At 34.9% G+C, this 21,525-nt stretch overlaps 1 protein-coding gene across 3 annotated transcripts; it reads left to right on the top strand.

The window, feature by feature from the left end:
* The first annotated feature begins 2,124 nt into the window (after window positions 1-2,124).
* On the top strand, window positions 2,125-6,434 carry LOC116195890 (protein CNGC15b-like). 3 transcript variants are annotated; one of them, XM_031525287.1, is made up of 9 exons: window positions 2,125-2,437; window positions 2,593-2,761; window positions 2,978-3,063; window positions 3,193-3,745; window positions 3,978-4,190; window positions 4,529-4,824; window positions 4,908-5,019; window positions 5,106-5,342; window positions 5,480-6,434. In XM_031525287.1, exons 3-9 carry the CDS (start codon window positions 3,035-3,037, stop codon window positions 6,182-6,184), a joined length of 2,145 nt encoding a protein of 714 aa, XP_031381147.1. In that variant the 5' UTR covers window positions 2,125-2,437; window positions 2,593-2,761; window positions 2,978-3,034; the 3' UTR covers window positions 6,185-6,434. The 3 variants fall into 3 exon arrangements, with proteins under 3 accessions (XP_031381147.1, XP_031381146.1, XP_031381145.1); XM_031525286.1 differs by lacking the exon at window positions 2,593-2,761; XM_031525285.1 differs by having other exon boundaries at window positions 2,593-3,063.
* Window positions 6,435-21,525: the final 15,091 nt, after the last annotated feature.

The raw sequence follows: 21,525 nt of genomic DNA, 5'->3' as shown, positions 1-21,525 counted from the left end.
TGTTATAGGGGCTCAGGAACTGGAGGTTCTTGAAGGCGAGCTGATGCAGAAGGATTCGTTCAAGAGATTGTTGTAGAGGTTGAGGGAGCGGAGGGCAGAGACGACAGAGAAGGAAGAGATCTGAGGTGGGACGGGGCAGAAGATGTTTAAGTCGGAAAGGTCGATCAAGGGCAGCCATATGGGTGGTGCAGGGGTTGCAGTGGGTGACGATGGGGGAGGGCTGAGGGGAGTGAGAGGAGAGCGAGACGTAGAAGAGAGAGGGGACCGGGAGAGAGATGAACGGGCAAGTTTATAAAAATAGAGAAATGTAAGGTCTGTTTTACGAAGTATATACTCGTACACGTGTTAATTTTTTATTGGTATAATGGTTTACACGTAACTTCGTTACCTGCCATGTAAGAAATTAAATGAAAAATATGACGAATTATTAATGGCGTGCTATATTTAAGATAAAAATTAAAAATTATGATTTTTTAATGATAAAATTCAAAAGTTACATAAAAAGTGAGATAAAAGGGAAAATTTGTATTTTTTTAGTGTAATTTACCCCATATGATTATAATATATGTTTTGATTTGTTATTTCTAGTTCGTGTGCCTTCATAATTGATCTCGTTCATGTCCAGCGATTGGGCGGAGACAAGACATATGCCTTTCTCTTTCGCATATGCCTAACCATGTGAGATCATGAGAGTTAATCTGATCGCGCATCCGTAATACCTTAACAATACTCTGTTGAAGTCGGGGCTATCCAAGGTTATTCGCAGGAATTCTAATGCTTCTTCGTGTTGGGGCTATCTGATGTTATCTGATGACTTTCAAACGTGCCGAAATCTTGAAGAAGATTTAGGCTTGGTTTGAGAGTGTTGTTGTTGATGAAGTGTTGAAACAAAATTACTGAATAATAAGTGTTGATTTGAAAATAAATTAAAATATTTGGAAGAAACTAGTTTAAAACTGCTGAAAGTAAAAAAACAATTATTAATACTCGAAACAGAACAAACAAAAGCAAATTTCATACGCATCTATTAACCTGTTTGAGAAAATCACGTTTGCAACCATAATTTCAGCCTAAATCGGGATTTCTTTTGAAGAACTCTCACTAAACACTACATACGCTTAAAATTATAAGAATAAATAATTATGAAATCTCACGCCGCACTCCCAAAATCAAGTAAGATGTTTACCATCCCTCTCCTTTTGCTAACTTCACAATATGTTCACTGAAACACAGCAAAACCTAGGCCACTCCCATTTTCCAGGACTTTGTTTGCAAGGCAATCTTTTCCGGTTAATGTATTTATCTACCCCTCTTTGTTTTTGGATAGAACTCAACATATATGTTTTATCGCCTAATGTAGGATTTAAGCAATGGAGACATCTTTAAAACGTGCATTAAATGGTTGTCGTGGTTGTACCCTGCAAGCATCCATCCTTGCAGTACTCACAGTATGTCTACTGTTATGCAAGTACGTGAGGGCGAGGGCATTTGATCGTGAATCCTGAGCGTGTAAACCAGTGGACCCTCCTCGTATAGCTAAGGGTCACGAGTTTAATCTATTATTAGTCTTGGATGAAATGAAACGATCGAGTTAATATATAAAATGACCATGAGGATTGAGGAGATGGAGATTCTATACCGTGCGTTTGGTTTGAGAGTTAAAATAATTTTGATTTTGATTGTGGAAAAGGACAAATGAGATGTGAGTATAAATTTGATTTGAGAAACGTGTATTTTTATTGTGTAATGTGTTGAATTAAATTTAAAGTTAAAATTTTTTATTTTTAAAATGTATATTTTTATTGTATAATATATTGAGTTAAAGTTAAAATTAAATAGAACAATTATATATCATTATAATTTTTTTTAATTTACAAGGATATATAATTGCCCCATTTCACTGAAACTTGATTTGTCGGCTTCTGGAAGATGAATCAGCAGCAGTGAGTTTCAGACAGGTGTCGACATGTCACTGGCTAGACATTCCATTGGTCAACTACAAGATGTCCCCACCTCCTTAAAAAGAGCGCGTGCGGCGCGTACCCGTCCCCTCGAACTTTCCGGCCTCAAAGTATTCTGACTTTTGTCCCCTCGGCCCCCTTCTAATGCTTCCCTTCCAAGTGAATTGCTGGGTTACACTCATCAGCTGTCGCTTTCTCACTAATATTCTCAAAAATGGGAATCCATCAAAGCCAACCCCAATTAGAAATGCAAGCAGCAAGCGGAGTGGTTCACCAAAAGAATAGCCTTTTCAAATATTCTGAAACTTGACCATCTTCTGGTTCGAATCATTAGCCAGTTCATATGATATGCCTTCCTCTGTTTTTCTTCCCTTGTCTTGATCTCCACTCTCTCATATAACAAGTTCAGCGCCCCCCGTGGCTGAGCTTTTCCAGCACAGAGGTGTGTCAATGCGCCAAACATTCATAGCATGAGAGTAAGTGCTCTGCAGATGCCGAACTTTTCTGGGCTATTCCATTTGATCTTTTTTCAAGCGTGTCTTTTGCTGCTGTAGGAGACAGCTGGGCTGTCTTCAAGTTTGCAACTTGATCTTGATTTGCCTCTGAAATCCTGTGATGTCAATCTCTGCAGCTGTAACCGAGCCAGTCATATTAATGGGTTTGTTGTGAGTGCTCAGAGAGAGGTGATAGCGTCTGTGAGTTCCTTTAAGTTAGGTGAGGCAAAGACGGGAACTTGGTCCCGGGGTTCTCTGCTCCTGCGACAAAACGAAATTCTGGGCCTCACAAGTCTTTCCTTTCATGTGACTCTCTTTCTCTGCCTGTCAAGATTTCCTCACCCTCCTTTACAGCTATTCAGAACCACCATGCTTGTCGTTTCACATGTTTCTCCTGGAACTGAGTACGGGGAGGGCCTTTATTTAGATCGTGTGGTCGATCGCCGAAAAGACAAAGATTTCGTGTGGTTGGGCTTTGAGGGCACTCTATATTTGCTCTGATAGGCTGCTATTCCTCTGCAGCTTACAGCCTCTCACTCGTAGTTGTAGCAACTGGGGCATTTCATCTAGTCGAGTCTAATGGCTTCTGATCGGTCGAAGTCAGTCAGGTTCGTCAAAATCCCGAGACTAACTTCAAACTTGGCATTTTCTCTGATCTTTTTGCTTTCTGGATATTACTGCGAATTTATGATTTGAGAAATGAATCAAATGGACCACTTTCGCTTTGTTCCTCACAGATTTACAGATGATTTTGAGGAAGCGGAGTTCACCCAACCTAACAAGGCAGGCCGTATCTCCAGTTTTACCAGTAAGATCAAAGGAGGACACCATATGCCTGAGTTTTGGCCCAATAAGGCTGATAGTTCTGCTATTGGGAAGTTCCCTCGGGTAAAAGAACTGTCCCGAGTTTTTTCTGAGGACTACGATGTGGTGGACGTCGAAATTCTTGATCCACGCGGAACCTTAGTTAACAGCTGGAACAAGATCTTCTTGGTGGCATGCTTGGTTTCGCTCTTTGTTGACCCGCTTATCTTTTACCTCCCAAGGGCCAGCAGGGATTTCTGTATTCATATGTCGATTCCCCTTGAAGTGACTCTCACAGTGATTCGGTCTGTGGTTGATGCTTTTTACGTGATTCAGATCTTTGTTCGGTTCAGAACAGCCTATGTAGCCCCATCCTCTCGTGTATTCGGTAGAGGGGAGCTCATTTTAGACCGCTCCAAGATTGCTTCAAGGTACATCCGAAGGAACTTCTGGCCCGAGCTTGTGGCTTCTCTACCTCTACCTCAGGTACAAGTCTATCTGTTAAATAATAAACATATCGCCATGTTTTTACGCGCGGTTGGTTCCGTCCTTCATTGTTGCTTCCCACGCCCGGGTTGTGCCTTTGTCGGAAAAGGTTGAGCTTATAGACTGGTTGACTATGATTTTGTTAAACCTTGCACAATTCGATTATTTTGACCATCCTTGAATATGTATAGTGGTTCTTGTCAACTCAGTGGATGCCGTTGGTGTATTGTAGGTTCTGATGTGGCTTGTGATTCCGAACTTGAGGGGCTCAACTGTTGTCACTTCCAAGAACTTGGTTCGCTTCATCATCATTTTCCAGTACCTGTTAAGGCTATATCTTCTATTCCCCCTCTCGTCCCAAATTGTCAATGCAACCGGAGTTGTAACCCAGACTGCTTGGGCGAGCGCTGCGTATAATCTCGTGCTATTCATGCTCGCAAGTCATGTGAGTTGTTCTATTCCTCGGTTTTGGAACATAGAAATCTGCCTCTACTAATGTCTCATTGGAGCTAGTTTCATTAGGTCTAAAACACAGGTTAGACGAGAAAAGTTGTGCAGAAGCTAAGACCCGGCATTACCTTTTGTTAGTCCAGCTATTATGTCATGTTTCCTAGGCAGGAAGTAAGAAGGAAGAAATGGAGTTGCCATGTAAAACTGTTCCCTTCTGCAAGGAAATTCGATTTATGTCAGTTTCCACCCGTTCATACTGGGAATGGTCTCATGTACAATTTCACCAGCCATGAGGAACCATCGATAACATGATGTTCTTTTATGTTATTTAAGGTTTTGGGAGCCAGCTGGTACCTCTTGTCGGTCGAGAGACAGGAGGAGTGTTGGAAGAAAGTGTGTGATGAGGCAAAACTACCTTTCTGCCATTACTGGTACTTGGACTGCAGCAGCACTGGGGACTCCAGTAGGGCTTCCTGGGTGCAATCGAGCAATATATCGGGCGTATGTAATCCTGATGGTGGGTCCTTCCAATTCGGCATTTATGCCGACGCGTTAACTCATGGAGTCACTGACTCGAGGTTCTTTAACAAGTACTTCTACTGCCTGTGGTGGGGCTTGAGGAATCTAAGGTAATGTAGCTTGTTGGATAGATCACTGATATTTGGACAAGTAGTTCGTTTCTCATGATTTGTTTTCCATACGAACTTCACAGCTCTCTTGGACAGAATCTCTTGACGAGCACTTATGTTGGAGAAATAATCTTTGCCATCATCATCGCAATTCTGGGGCTGGTTCTCTTCGCTCTGCTGATTGGGAATATGCAGGTAAAATAAGTGTTTCCCTTGTATTTCCGAGGTTCTATGCTTTGTTTTAGTCATTTGAAGACCAATTGTCTTGTCTATGTTTTCAGACTTACCTACAATCGACAACAGTTCGTCTTGAAGAGTGGAGGATACGGAGAACAGACACTGAGCAGTGGATGAAGCATAGGCAGCTTCCCTATGAGCTGAAGCAGAGCATTCGGAAGTACGACCAATACAGATGGGTCACAACTCGAGGAGTCGATGAGGAAGCTATCCTAAAAGGCCTCCCGTTGGACCTCCGAAGAGAGATTAAGCGTCACCTCTGCCTCAACTTAGTTAGACAGGTAAATTGTTGCGAATAACTTTTCCAAGATCAATTGTGCGATAAATACGAGATTTTAGATAAGTTGATTGCTATTCTTTTGCGATATCACAGCTCTGCCTATTTTACGGATAACTTAAATGCGAACTCGTGTAATAGGTGCCGCTGTTCGATCAAATGGACGACAGGATGCTAGACGCGATTTGTGAGAGGCTGAAGCCTGCCTTGTGCACCCCAGGCACTTGTGTGGTCCGTGAAGGCGATCCTGTGAACGAGATGCTTTTCATCATCCGGGGGCATTTGGACTCCTACACAACCAATGGCGGTCGAACTGGGTTCTTCAACTCATGCCGCATTGGCCCGGGAGACTTCTGTGGAGAGGAACTGCTCACATGGGCCCTGGACCCCCGCCTGAGTGCTGCCCTCCCCTCATCTACCCGCACCGTGGAGGCCATAAGTGAGGTCGAGGCCTTTGCCCTCGTGGCCGAGGACCTCAAGTTCGTGGCCTCGCAGTTCCGGAAGCTCCATAGCAAGCAGCTCAGGTACACGTTCCGGTTCTACTCGCACCAGTGGAGGACCTGGGCAGCATGCTTCATCCAGGCAGCGTGGTTTCGATACAGGAGGCATAAGGAGGCAGCTGAGCTCAAGAAGAGAGAGAGCTTCACGGCCTCTGCTCTCGAGCCCATGACCGCAGAAAACACTAAGGCCATGCTGCCCAGAACGGGCTCCGGATTTGTGCAGTACGCATCCAGACTGGCAACTAGCACAAGGAGGGGAGGGAGCCAACGCTGCAGGGTCGACTTGAATATCATCAGCTCGTTGCAGAAGCCGACTGATCCTGACTTCTCGGTTGAAGATCGCTGATTAGCCTGATAGCAAATGTGAATGAGATCGCTGTCTGTATAGCAGCTAGCAAGTTTCACCGTACGATCCTCATTTGAAACTAAGATCATTCTTTTGTATAGATCCGTACGTAATATGGATTTAGGCTAGTTTAACTCGACACGATTAAATGTACATGTCGGAAATGTTAAAAACTTCAATCATTCACTTGGAGGGAGAATTCTCCCAAGTTATGTGATTCGTTATATTGATGCAAATGACTCGATGCAAATGTTGGAGTCTCATCTCGTCTGTTTGCTCACTTGGGCCGTCCACGGGCCCATTTGCGAAATTTCAGACTGAACAAGTCGAAAAATCGAAGGTCATGGAATCATCAATAGATTCAATACTGGCTTATGATGGGACCAAGAAAATTACACACAACTACTAAGAAAAAAACACCGTCCAATCCCGTATCACATACCCGATGAACGCAGTTAGCTCAGTTAGCTCGGACCCGATCGACTAAATTTTCTTTGAATTAGTTGTTAATTTGGTAGGGGAATTCTGTAAATCTTGTTCGAGTTCAACAGAGTTGAGGGTGTTTTTTTTTTTTTTGGGGGTTAAGTGCGGGGATTATTGAGGGCAGCGCCACGACATGTCCAATGACAAGAGGAGGAGGGGAGGGAGACAGAGATACGCAAGGTGACAGAGGGAACACGTCAGGATCGCCAGATGTCCGACGCGTGGCAGATTCCTCCCGTCAGCGTGCCATCACACAGTCAGACAATTTAACAAGTCAATGTCGCTTGCGGCCATTTCTTGCCTCGTTCTGTTGTCTTGTAGCTGTCACAGTTCTATCTGCTTCCTTCGCGGCCTACTCTTTAATTTCTATATATATATATGATTAATTGAATTAAGGACGCATACTAATTTCTTAATCAACTTATCAACCTCTGGATAATCGACTTGTGAACAAGTGTGGTTTCGTATGAACTATCCTATAATATTATTGAGTCTAAATATGTGATATCAGTACGCTATTTGTGATTTCTCAAATGAAAAGAAGAAAATAGTCATATTTACTTTTCTGGGTGTTATACGATCATTATTTGGTGGTCACGGTTCACGATTCGAAAGCAGTCGAGGAGTTCTGCCTTGTCACGGATCGTTCCACAATTCGTTAAAAATCCAAAATATTTGACGGTATGAAATGTATAGAAGGTCGTAGACGGTTTGAGATTTGTGTGCTCTCTCCTTCGATAAATACCCGCCAAACTTCGAATTCATTACTTTATTTTGTATTGTATGGAGAAAATGCCAATCCTTGACAATGTAGCAACAAAAGTAGATGGTCACATTAGCTGTCAATAGGACCCTCCCTGTTTGTCGAACGAGAAATGATTATATGATCAGAAACTTAGAATTTTCATTATGTACGCCTTAGTTTTATATATACCTGCCGATTAAAATAAAGCATTGTAAATGAGATTTTAAATCATCAATGAAACTTTTTATACTCATTTATTCTTGTTCTTCTAGTGTTTTACTAAGACTATAACACTCCCTTACAATCGGGAAAAGAAAAATTTTAAACTGATAAAGAAAAGAGCCATGGTTTGAACCAATATGAAAGTATAAGTTGTTACGATGCTTCTTTTTTCGGTGAAATTAAGAGGACATAAGTTTAACCTGTTAAGGAGACAGGGTTTTCCGTTGAAAATAAAAAAGATATCAATGGAATAATAATTAAATCGAGTACCATTACTTATTAGTTTAAATTTTTGAGTTGATTAGCATGAACCCCACTACTTGTGGAGTCAATGAGAATTTTTCGATGCTATCAGGACGCGGCTTGGATACACCTCATGGGAGGAATATTGATAAATATATAATAGAATTACATTGCTTTTAATAAGATTAATATTTTTAGATTAGATGGTTGTGACATCTCATAATTGTTAGATTAACCTTACATATAATAATATGGTGCAACGGAAAATTGACCTCTAGCCATTGCTTGATGACGTTGATGATTGATTTTCACGTGTCACGAAAGACCTGAAAGACAAATAAAACCGAAAGCGTCTTCTAGCTCTTAACCTCTTTGAACGGGAGGTCTAGATGGAGATACAAGTTCTTTTTATATACGCGGAGCTAGGCCCCTCAGAACAATATTTTCTTAAATATCATCACATCAAAATGATATTAATTGTAATCCACAATATACTGAATATATTATAATATGAAGGCTACCTAATAGAGATATTACTTTCTTATTTTTTTAAAATATTCTTACAACAATCTCATAATATATACCCATTTGAATTATTAAAAAGAGCATTATTTTACCTCCATTGATATAATATTCTTCGTATAATTAGAAAGGAAAGAAAAATATATTTTTTATATTTTTTTAGGGTTTCTTTGGGGAAGTTGAGAGAATTATGAATAAATTTTGGTTGATAATACTTGAATGGACTATACTAATTAGCCGGGCAAGGGGGGGTCTACTTGCATATGCGAATGGTAGAATGTACATGTCAATCTATTAGCGAAACAACATGATAGAGGATGACAGTTTGGCACCCACATAAAAAAAATAAAAAATAAAATAAAACAGCTGCTACAATTAATATCTGGCATGGGCCAATTTTGATGTGACCAAATAACGTTATGTATTATATGCCCAAATATATAGAATTCTAATGAATTGTTTATGCAAAAGGACAATCTTTAAGAGAGGACAAACCCTAATTAAAGTAGAATTTTTTTTTTTGATAAAATAGTTTAAGGTAGATGGTTCCTTCTTGATTTCTTTTTTTCTTTTTGTGTGTACATTGTTATCCAACAGCTATATATCGACATACACACACACATACATACATACATATATATATATATATAAATTAAATACTTTGAAGTTCAAATTACGAATCAAACTTGTTACAGAATGTAATTATCATTTGAACGATGGAATTTTCGTGTTTCTGTGGAAATATAAAAATTTGCAAAAATAGTGTAATAAATTTAATTATCTATATATGTGAGGCACATGTTTATTTTACTGGTGTATGCATATATATATATATATATATATACACACGCACACACATTGTCGGAAAAAGATCCAGGGGATCGGATATATAACTAAGTCGACCTTAATTAAAAATTAGCGAGCAATTGCAAACTAGTATATGTGTGCCTATCAATTTGGTTCCGAAGTCTCTTTCAGCACATGTGCAGAAGAAATGGATTTGTTCGACATTGTGCTCACAACACACCAGAATGACCCACCAATTAAATAACGTTTTGGACTTGACCTATCTAGCTAGTCCCGTCTATTAATCATGTATCATATTATATGCCTGTATGCTATTGCGTGTCGGCTTGAGAGAGTAGTTGATAAATGTATAAATCTATTTGTCATATGCGATATGACATTATCAGTACGTATTATGACTTTATGAAAGAAGTACAGTGATTTTTATTTATTAACCAAAAATCAGCCAATGAATCATTTTATCCAGGTTTTCATTTAGTTTCTCTGTTTTGGAGGACTTTTCCATGTAGAGAGACATATGAGTTAGGAGTTCTTCGGGCGTATTTCTTGATGGGTGAAAGATTAATGTGTTTTACATGAATTCGTATTGCCTACCTAAACGTATGGTTAGACCGAGACTGATTAGATGAATAAGATTAAACCTTGATTGCAGCTCCGCAGCATGAATTTAATGAGATCTACTCCCTCGCTTGAGCACGAAAAAAGATGTCCAGCTTGTGGTCAGTTATTAAGAGCCGGTGTTTAGTGCTACGTGACACGTGATGACTCACACATTGTCACATGAGAGTGGATGTCGAGAGTAAAGAATACCATACAGAAAAATTAAGGTAATAAATCACAGATTTATAAGAGATTGGACTTTAAATATATCAGTTCAAACTTTTAGATTGAATATAGCGGAATTGATTATAGGCCAAGTGAAAATTTTATAACATTCGATCTGCCCACGAGAAACCTGTCGACCATTCTGAATTGAGAATCCGAGTCTTTATCTCATTGATAGATGTTGGATGCATTAACAATAATTTACTTTCCTCTTTATGTGCATGGAAATATCGTATATTCAGATATATGGCGGTCGCAGAGATGATTAATCCTTTTCTAACTCCTGCAAGTCAAACCCAACATAAATAGGACCGCATAAAGTGTGGCTGCAAATTATAATATGGAGAATGGAATGCTATAGTGCACGAGAGAGAGGAGAAATATGAATTTATTAGGTGCAGGTCGGCACTTTGCACGGATGTATAAAAATATTAATATATTAAAAGAGTATATCTAATTTGTCTTTTAAAATAAGATTTATTCACAAATTGGATTTTTCTAAATTTTTTTCATAAATATAGTTTAATATTTATTTAAAATTTTTTTAGTGCCATAATTAGATACAGGCCCACATGTTACGCATATTGAGAAAACTTTTATTTTTAAGAAAATATTTAATATTTATTCATGAATTAATAGGCTTTTTATTTTTTTTAGATTTCAATGTTTTACTCTCCATTTTTGATGAAGAATTAAAATCTGGACGAATAAACCACAAAACTGACGGTTTCATCTGTAGTAAAGTCCATATCGCTGGGGTGTTCGTTCGTGTAAGACACTTAATTGGTAAGTTGATCAATCCCTTTCGAAGGCGTCTCTAGAGTCCCGATACAAAGCTCCAAAAGGTAATTCGAATGTTTTTTTTTCCCAGTCAATTTATATAAGGATTAATTATTACGTGTATGTCCTTGATTCCCAAACATTAATTAAGAAAAGGAAAGGGGGGTGAACTTATGGTTGCGGTATCTTTGTCTGCTGCCGGACAGATTCATATGGATGCCTTTGCCATTTCGTGGTGTTGGAAAGTTTCCCTCGTACAGCAAATGACGATGATGAAGAAGAAGGAGGTAGCAGCCGACATAAATTAAAGCCAGTCGTAACGAACCAGAGATATGATCCGTTTGTTATCAAAGTCGTGATTTAAGATTTTAACTTTAACTTTAACTCAAAACACTACACAACAAAACACACATTTCAAAAGTCAAATTGGTGGACCCCATATATTATTAAAATACAATCCCATTATAATTAATTATCTCTACCTTCCATTCATTTTATATTTCAAAAGTCAAACTGGTGGGCCCCATATATTTTTGTCTTCTTCTACAATCACAATCACAATCACAAATTCGTGACTTTAACTCCGAAAACAAACGCATTGCGTCGAAGCTGCATGGGGACACCTTACACAGATCTTGATCAATGGAATACAATGGACATGTTTTTGGGACATCTAAACGTCTTTAACAGCTTTTTTAATAGATATCGAGACAGTTGATACATTAATTATATGATCTTTATATTTATAGCAAAGCTAAAAACTATACAGCTCAGTCATATATGTCCATGTCTTCTTCTTATCTTTTTTTTTAGGTAAAAACTAGTCATGAATCTGATAAGGGACTTGCAGATTAGAACTAAATCATTATACGAAAAGTTCCTCTTAAGAGAATCAAACACATAATTCTCGTGATTTTAAGTCGAGAGTGGATGTCGCTGCATTAAATCTCTTCCTATATACATAGCAGAAGAAAGAGAGAGAGATGCGGAAGAAGATGTTAAATTTGCTTAGCTAAGGGGAATCAGGAAGTTGGCATATGTGTGAATATTCATCCATAGACCTCCCCATATAGACATGTATAGATATATATTGTAAGGCTGATTAGGGCACAGGTAGAATGGCAGTAATTAATTAATATAGCTAGGTAGGTGCCTCATAGAATGGATGGGTTTTGGGTTGGGACAGGTCTCTCTTTAGGTTTTTCAGAAGTAAACAGTGGGCTTCCTTTTTAACCTTGTAAGCTGCAAAATTTTGTCTGCAAGAGACAAGACATAAATCGCAGTCAGTGAGACATATAACTGATCAGCTTCTTCATTCATTCCTACCTTCTTCAGTTCAGAGAGATAATAATGGAAGGTCGTCATGTTGGGCAATTTCTTACTTTCTTTCTTTTTCTGGGATATTTTATATAATATCATTGTATATATGTTGCTTACCCCAAACTTTGGTGCCTTTAAACACTTGCTTCCCTAGATCCCGATATGAAAAAGTTACTCCCTAAACTTTTAGTACCTGCAAACTGTCGAGGATACGGCTAAAAAATGGCTTAGATGTTGTTCTAGAAAGTTAAGAATGTGAAAATTACCAGGCTCGTAGCCTTCGAGCTCATTCATAATATTTATATCTGAAACTGATGATATAAAAAGAAAAAAAAGATTGTTGTAACCGGCTAACGAGGTGAGTAAAATTCATATATAGAGCGAGGGCAATGGATGTGGGATGTGGCCTCAACAAGGGATTGGAGAACAAGGCTGCTCTACACAAATAGACAGACCGGACCCAAATCTCATTAGTTCAAATATATGCTGGTTCGGCTATTCGACTAGTATCTGGTGGGATTTAATTAGAATTCTTGAGGGCTGAAGTTAGCTTGGAGAACACTTTGATCTTGAGATAATCAGGTAATTATAGTGGTAGTTCCGGGAATAGATTTTTCATTCTCAAGAATATGAACATTCAAGGAATTGAATTATGAGTGCACTAAAACAAGTTTAGATGAAGTTCGGGGAGTAACAAGTGACATATTTACTTGTTCATTTCTGTCCTTCTGCTCTCTTGCTTCCTTTCTTTGTTCTCGATGAGACTTTCAGTCAAAGGGTAAAAAAAAAATTTCATCCCAAGAACAAACGTCAGAAGGCAAAATGCGCAGAGCAGAATGGGCAGCTGAACTTTAACGAATCAAAGGACAAAACTTATTAATAGGGCAACTCAACCAAAAGTAACTATTCCTGTGCTTTATCAAGTGGGGAATAAAAATAAAATAAAATGCATGGTATTTATTTTCAAAGGGAATTTAAAAAGGATGATCTCAACTATATTACCGTCACCTCATAAAAAATTAAGATATATTAAAAAAAACCATATTTTCTAATTATGCAATCAAGGGTATAAATGGAAATATCCTATTTATCAAAGAATACAATGTTATAGAAATAGAAGTACATAAGGTACCTATAGCTAGTTTCCCTTAATCCTGAAACGTGTGATGAAAATCAAGTACTATATAAGTTGCATGACTAATCTATACTATATATATATATAAATATGACAAAGTTTTTTTAATTTTTAATATTTCAAAAATACCCTTATACTTTTGTGACTTTTCCTCGCACCTTTTCGGTTTGTAACTTTTGATCACGCATTTTCACTATATATATAAACCGACTATTTCTATTCATTTTTCATTTTTTAAGCTTTATTGCTCCGCATCTTTCTCAACCGAGTTAGTCCTGCATCACATGTATGTTTGTTCTATTATTATTTCATAATAATTTAATAGTTTCAAGATTTTGTTGCACCATCCGTTCGTTTTCAATCTTTGTTATCATAATATATTCTTACATTCTTTGTGTCATTGCTAAAATCACATGGTTATTTTCTAATTTTCTAATTTTCTTATTTTTCTAATTTTTGTTCCAAAAAGCGCTCGTATCTTTCGTAAATTTCCACATTTCTTTTCATACATTTTACTCCCATATTTTTTGTGTGCTTTGTTAGTGTGACTTTTTCTCACACTCTTTCAACTAGCTATCCATTGCTCATTCTCGGTATTCGTTGCCTCACACATTCTATCATATATTGGCTGAGGCGAGTTAAACTTTGTACATCTCTTCTAAAGTATGACAATTTCCAAAGTGTTTCTCCAACATTTTTTTTCCTTTTTGCCCTTGGTAAATTAATATTATTATTATTTTACCATTTACTCAAATAATATGAATGCTACTAAATATCATATCTTTTCAATAGCACGACATCCTTTCATTCGTTTTAATAGAAAAACTAATTTTGACGTATTCTTTCTTATGATCTTTCGACTTCAAGGCACCATTCCACAGTTCTTCACAATAAAAACTATCTAGTATGTTCTTTCTCATAATTATTAACACTGACAAACGCATCAAACATGAAATAACTTTTCCATTCAACGCTTACGGTTCCTCTCTCCTAGTTTACATTTGTAACTTTTCTGTAATTACTTCTCCTTTTAATTATTCTTATTCTTTGACTTTTTTAATCGTTGGAAAAAAATTTCTCGTATTCTCGTTCTTCGACCATAATCCTTTTATTTTTTTCAAGTTTCAAAAACCAACTTATTCTTGTTCTTTCTCATGACCTTTCGATTTCAATGCACCATTTTATACATTTTCACAATAAAAAACTACAAGGCATATTCTTTCCCATAATTATTCAATTTGATGAATGTATCGAATATGAATTAACTTTTCCATTCAATACTCACGGCTCCTCTCTCCTATTTCTTATTTACATTTGTATCAATAGATTTCGAAAATTTATAGTAAGAATTTTCGAAGATTATTTTGTAGATGGATATTTTCTGATGAGTTACTAGCATATATCTTGTGATTATTATTTTTTTGGCTAATTTCTCAAAATTTATATTAATTTTTAAAAGATTATTTAAGACATAATGCCAACGGTAATTTGCTTTCAAAATTCCAATCAATTTTTTTATGGGATTCTATGGATACAAATACGCATTTGGGAGAATAAAAAAGAAACAAAAAGAAGAATAGTTTCAAAGAAAAGAGATACCATATCATTATTTTCTTTTTTATTTAATTTTATTTGCTCTTATCTTAGGTTTCTTCTTCTTCTCTCTATTATTATTCTCTTATTTTTCTTATGTCCAAAACATTGACTTTCGTTTTATCCATTACCACTGTAGTACCTGCCACCACAACCTGCTAACAATGTTGTACAAGTTAAAGTCGTCATGCTATTAATGTCCTCCTTCACGAGCTCTAGGCACATTTTTATTCTTATTTCTCAAGGATACGTGTGTAAAAATGAAGAAATAAGTTGCTTCCAATGTAAATTTAATATCGATTATCAATACAACTTATTAGTTTGCAATTGAAATTAAATTTACTCTTGTGTCTTAGGTGGGATCTAAAGTGTATTATTTTTTTTATTTTATTTGTTAAGTATAATTGTAATAAATAATATGAATTACTAAAATAAATTTATATATACATAAAATCGAGGCTGATCAACTTCCTTCCAAATTTGTTTTCTTTAAAACTTAAACCCGACCCTTAAGTCCTATTTTTTGATCAATTTGGTTATATTTTTCTGAATTTTCGAGTTATGAGTGTCATTGCTAGACTATTCGTGAAAATAATATTTCTATGAATTATTTTTAAAATTTTTATTAAAAATTTAAATTCATTTTTTATTTTTTTCTTTAGGATATTATATTGAAATGAAAGATCAAGTAAGAAGAATATATCAACTGGAAATTTTTTTTGAAATAAATTATTTTAAAATTGCTTCAATTTCATTTTTTAAAAATCGTTTCCAATATTTTAATTGTAATTATAAATTGTTTTTATTCATACACTAGATTCTACACCAGCGTTACGCGTAGGGTGAAAAAAACATAGTTTAAATTGTTGCCTCTGTATTTTCATCATATTATACCATTTGTAATTCTACACAGTTGTGCTATTATTAAAAAATTTTTAAAAAATTGTGATGAAAATTGAAAAAAATAATTTTTTTTAGTGAAAGAAGAGAAAAATAACTTAGGCTGAGATAGATATAAAGTGGGGTTGAAGAGAAATAAGTAAAAGGTAAATTGAAAAATAACCACATGTGAATTGATGGATGAGTGGGATAAGATATACGAGCTTAATATTTGGGCAGTTTTATAGTTTTATCATAGCATTCAGATTTATTTTTCTCCAATAGAGTAAAAAATAATGGGGCTAATTTCATAAAATTGTACAAAAACTAATACATTTATTTAATTATAGTGATTTATCCTTAGTATGTTAATTTTGTTTATACTTTTTTATGTTACTTATATGTAAATACTATTATTAATATACATACATATATATGTTTTCATTGAATTTAATATTATTTATTACTTTGTTATAAAATTAAATGAAATATTTTTTGTGAATATTATTAGTTTCCTTTAATAATTTTTCTTTTTAAATTTAATATTTAAATACCCATGGGGTTGACTTGGTAGATTTCTATATGTCATGTCTAGAAAAATCCGTTAAAATTGACAGGAAAGTAATGGTACGCTAGACGTGATAAGAATCTCATAATTTGTAATTTTTTTTATAAAAAAATTGTGCTAGAAATAATAAATAGGCCAAATTTTCATTGTTTTCGAATCATCAATCCTCATAGATATTATTAACTATTTTTTATTTTATTTATTGATAAATTAAAATTAAAATATATTTCTAACTATAAATGGTTACAAATCCAATAAAAATAAATACTATTAATTTACTTATAATTTATATATATATATATTTACAAGAGTTTTCTTATATATTTTATCGTCCGAGTATTATGTATTTTAACTTTATTAAAAAAGATTTCATATGCAACGCACGTGTAAATTCATTAATAGCATATATACCTAGCTACATGTCTTACAAAGACGGCTCTCTTTAATGCGACCCCTAATAGTTCTCTATTCCTAGCCCATCTCTAACTCATCTCAAATTCTATATGGCACGATCAAAGGCATAATATGATTACATATATGCATACTGCGATATCTGAATTAAGACATATGTACGTGGTACGAGGGCTGCCGGGTCGTTATGGACTTATGGGTTCAAATTAAGACATATCATTAATTAAAAAGGAGGCATCCACTCCATCTGAAATGTGGATTCAAGCATATGTATATATATAATATAATATACACGATACATATATCTTGATGGGATGCTATACATATATATCTATACTATCGTAGAGAAAAACCTATTTCATTTAACTTTAAAATTTTCAAAAAAAATTAAAATTAATAACAATTATTCTTTTATGAGCAATTAATAATAACATTTGTTGTATTAAAACTATAATGAATTATCATTTTTTTTCTCCACCACTCCTATTTTCGCCTATATCCCTATAATCTCCTCATATGCAATGCCAGACTTCCTTTTTATTTTCGTTTTGTTTCTAATTTTATACTTTTTTTCTTCGCAGCATAGTATATATAATCAACTTACATAAAAGAAATTGATATGTCCGAAAATATCCCCAATGCGGAATATCGGATCTTATTTTATTTTTCAATATATATTTTTTGTCGTTCTAATTATATTATAAATTTTCCTTGTGCAGGGTGGGTAGATCTCCAGTATATTGTGTGTATATATATATAGAGTCTTATATATACATATATATACATATATGGAGTTTGGTGAGTGGTCTCGGAAGAGCCTTGGCATTCAGTGTGGGGACTAGCACTAAGGTTAGCGCGTAAATCGTGCGTGCCCACCAAAAACATATTAATGTACCAGCTCCCCTCCATATTTACTGTTCTTTGATTCCTTCCTTTACTTTATCAATTCCCTTGTTTTAATTAACTTTTGAATTGAAAACTCAATAAACTTGTGATTCAAAATATTTTCACAAAATAGTTCTTCCTCGTGTATATATATATATATATATATATATACATACTCTCGTTATATGAATTTATGGTCCAAAATTCATCAAATGATAAGCCGATTTATTCATTAGCTTGAATACTATTGTTGTTTCCTCATGCCTTGAAGGAGTACCAGAAAAGTTCTGATGCAAATTTACGGCTCATTTAATGTCATATTTGGTACGAAGGGGAGGAATAGAATGAAATGAAATAAGTGCAATAGAAAGACATATATGATATTATGAGAGAAATATGATTCTTTTGTTGATATAAAAAGTACATGATATATAAGATCTCCAACTTGTCTTAATATTACACTAGCTCTCTCAGTGCGAGCTCTCGCATCTTTACGTAAATTCAAGAGATTGCTCGTCTTAAAAAATCGACCCAATTTTTGAAACCAATTTAGAGTTAGCAAATTTTTCAAATTGAATAGTGGATAAGATAATGCAAGAGATATTTGAGGTAATAGAATATTGATTTTTCTAATATTTTCCTTGAAAATAAGATAGATTTTAGAAAATTGTGTATATAATAAAATTTGACTTTGGGAAAAGTTATGGCGGTCATAAAATGAAGTTTTTCCTTAATAATAGTATAAAAAGTATAAGATACACAAATATGGTTAATCTAAACATAAACATTAAAACATGCACACTCATCATCTTGGTCCTTTTTTTTTAATCTAAATTCGTTGAAATAGTGAAATGAGCATCCCTCAACTTCCTTAATGAATGCTCACTGCATTAAATTTTTTAAAAAAAGTATTATTTCAAAGAGTGTATTACAGTGGTGTACATTTTTGCTTAGTAATATAAAAATTTCAAATTTAATACTTATTATGGGACTTTGTGCCTCTTGAATAGTTATTAAATTTTCTATTTTATTATATTTAGATGTACGAACCTTATTTGTTTAAAAAAAGAAAAACAAAAGATGGTCAATCAAATCTGAAAAGTGCAATAATATGAAAAAAATGAAGTGGAAGGATATTTCAACCTAAAAAAAGAAGTGGAAGGATAAAAAGCTCCTTACATTTTTTTTTTAACCAAACACCACCTATTATTTTTATGTGTTCAATTTTATTTTAATCTAACATATAGAAGATAATATTCCTTTCCATCAGAAAATTGGTTTCTGCTTATTTACCGAACAAAACAAAGATTGATTGTATATGTGTGCTTATGTCTTTCGTAAGTCAACTTCCAATGTGTGCTTATGCCCTTCATAAGTCAATAGTAGTCTGATACATGTAGTGGTTTTGTGCTGTAAATAAATTAGGGACTCACCCCAAAAAAAAATTAGAGACTTACCCTAATTGACTTTGACAAATGTGGTCATACTTCGGTTCATTTTGATTTGTTCATTTGACCTATCAAACATTAAAAAAGATTCCCAAGTGTTACATGCTTTCCGTAACAACGTAAAAATTTACCCCTAACTATTACTTAATTTGATGGGATGAATTGAAAGATTAATTACTAAAGTTGTATATGAATTTATGAACTGGAATTACGCGTGAGAGGGGTCTCAACTGCTCGTAATATCGACAGGAGATTCTATTAATTAATATAAATGCAATAATTACGATAAAAAGAGTATTTAGTTAATCTATTCATATAACAAATAAGCATGAATTTAGATGTTAAGATCATGAGATTTACTTGCTCCACTTGAATGTACTAGTCATACGTCAGAATGACATATAATACGACTTTCTGATGTTGGTTATAGCTAGAACAGTAAATGTACATATAACATGTACGCGATGTTGTCAATGCCTAATACATAGAACACCAACCTTTAACTGATAATCAATTAGGTCGTATTCAATCCAGCCGGTGATCTCCAAGACAAGAAGTCACTACAGGAATTCGATCCTATATAGATGGAATTTTGAGATGGAACGGATCTGTCTCAATTTTGAGACGGAAAATTTTAAATTGAAACGGAAAATTCCTCTATCATCTAAGACACAAAAAAAAGACGTAAGATTTCGTCTATTTTTTTTAGACGGATCAAGAGACGAAAAACTTTATCTCTTAATTTGATGGGATGGAATTTTTCATCTCAGATTTCATCTCTCATTGATGCGAGACGGACAATACCATCTTTTTTTCCGTCTCTAGCTTGAGACGGAACGTGATAGAAAATTTCGTCTTAAGGGGAATGAGATGAAAATATCTATCACAAATTTGTCTTTATCTATATGAGACGAAAATTTTTGTCTCAAATTTTCGTTTATATGGACCCAAATACTATTTATAAATTCGAATTTTTATTTCTCCTTTTTTTACTCTAAATCTTCTTCCTCTCCTTCTGTGAAATTCTCAAGTTTTCTAGAGTTTCACAGTTAAAAAAATTAAATAATTTGATCACTCGCATATTAAATGCATCAAATAAGTCATTAATTGCTCATATTAGTTTTAATGTTGAGTGCCAACGAGATCACAAATAACTAGGTATATGAATATAAATTATAAAAAAACATCTATATAAAAGTTTCAAAAATTATTACAACAAAAGAGATGAATATTGATTGTAGTTGTATAAATAAAATAATAAATAAATTACATAAAAGAGATAAATAGTATTAGGAAAAAAATGTATAAACTACGATAAGAGTGGAGGTATTTAACAAATAAACAATAGAAAAACAAATATTAGTTTTAAAATGAAAATTTGAAGATGTCTAATGAAATGTTAAAAGGTAATAAAAAATTAGAGTAGTCAATGTGATAACACGCATACACGCAAGTGAAGATCTTGGTTCGAGTCTCTCCGCGACCGTAAAGCCCACACAATTAGTGAGACGGAGGCATTTTGAGATCATGCAAAACATGGGAGCAGCAGAAGCGGGTAGGAGCAAAGTCCGGTCAGTGAAACCGAACACGAAAATGTCATTCAAGAGACATTCCGAGGCAGGATGCTTTGCTCTCCCTACCAGTCTTTGCTCTCCCATGTCCAGCTACGGTCAACTCCATCTCATGAGCCGACAACGTGATAAATTGAAGATACCGTCTCGAGTCGGACCCCCCCTCCCAAAATAGCGCGATAAGCTGGATGAGTCCTTTGATTGAATTAATAGTTAATGATCGATCGTGGGATTAGATTTGTTTAATTTCTGTTCTTGTCTAACACAAAAGTCAGTGAACTGAGTTGATTAATGGGGGAGGGAATTAGTAAAATGATAAAATAATGGTGTGGGGGTGTGAGACAAAAGGAAGAAAGCTTGGGTTGGGGATGGATAGATTAGTAGGTTCCTTAAAGATCTTTGTTGTTTTGCTGGCTTCTGAAGATACACACAGTTTCCCCAGATCCGAAGAAAAAGGTAAGAAATTGAACAACCCCATAATTAAAAACAAATAATTCATAAATGTTCAAAATAACAATAATAATTATTATTATAAATAAATCACGACTGTAATCTATGGAGAAAGAGTTTTCTTTTCCCCTTTTTACAAGTTGATCATAAGGATGTGCTTAGCTTATTCGTTATGACTGATCAATGTTCGATCATCTTGCTTGACTTTGATCACGAGGTATTTCCGGCGCATTTCTATTGCACTACGAATAAAGTCCACCAAATGAAAGTTTAGTTTGCATGCTCGTGGTCTAATGTAGGCAAGCCAAGGCATGACATGGTATCGTGGTCTAGTTTAATATCAAACAAGGAAAAAAGAGAAAAGAAGAATTGAAGAAATCTAGAAGGCAACCCACTGAAGCACAAACAAAAAGGAGTGGGCTTTCCTTCTGGTACTCTTCTCTTTCTTTTGCTT

The sequence above is a fragment of the Punica granatum genome, chromosome 2 (assembly GCF_007655135.1).
Source record: "Punica granatum isolate Tunisia-2019 chromosome 2, ASM765513v2, whole genome shotgun sequence".
In the NCBI taxonomy this organism is placed as follows: domain Eukaryota; kingdom Viridiplantae; phylum Streptophyta; class Magnoliopsida; order Myrtales; family Lythraceae; genus Punica; species Punica granatum.
This window is presented reverse-complemented; position numbering and strand designations above follow the sequence as displayed.

Coding starts and splice junctions, on each gene's coding strand:
- LOC116195890 (XM_031525286.1), top strand. CDS start 3,035: ATGGCTTCTGATCGGTCGAAGTCAGTCAG. Junction 3,064..3,192: donor GATCGGTCGAAGTCAGTCAG/GTTCGTCAAAAT, acceptor TGTTCCTCACAG/ATTTACAGATGATTTTGAGG. Junction 5,343..5,479: donor GCCTCAACTTAGTTAGACAG/GTAAATTGTTGC, acceptor CTCGTGTAATAG/GTGCCGCTGTTCGATCAAAT.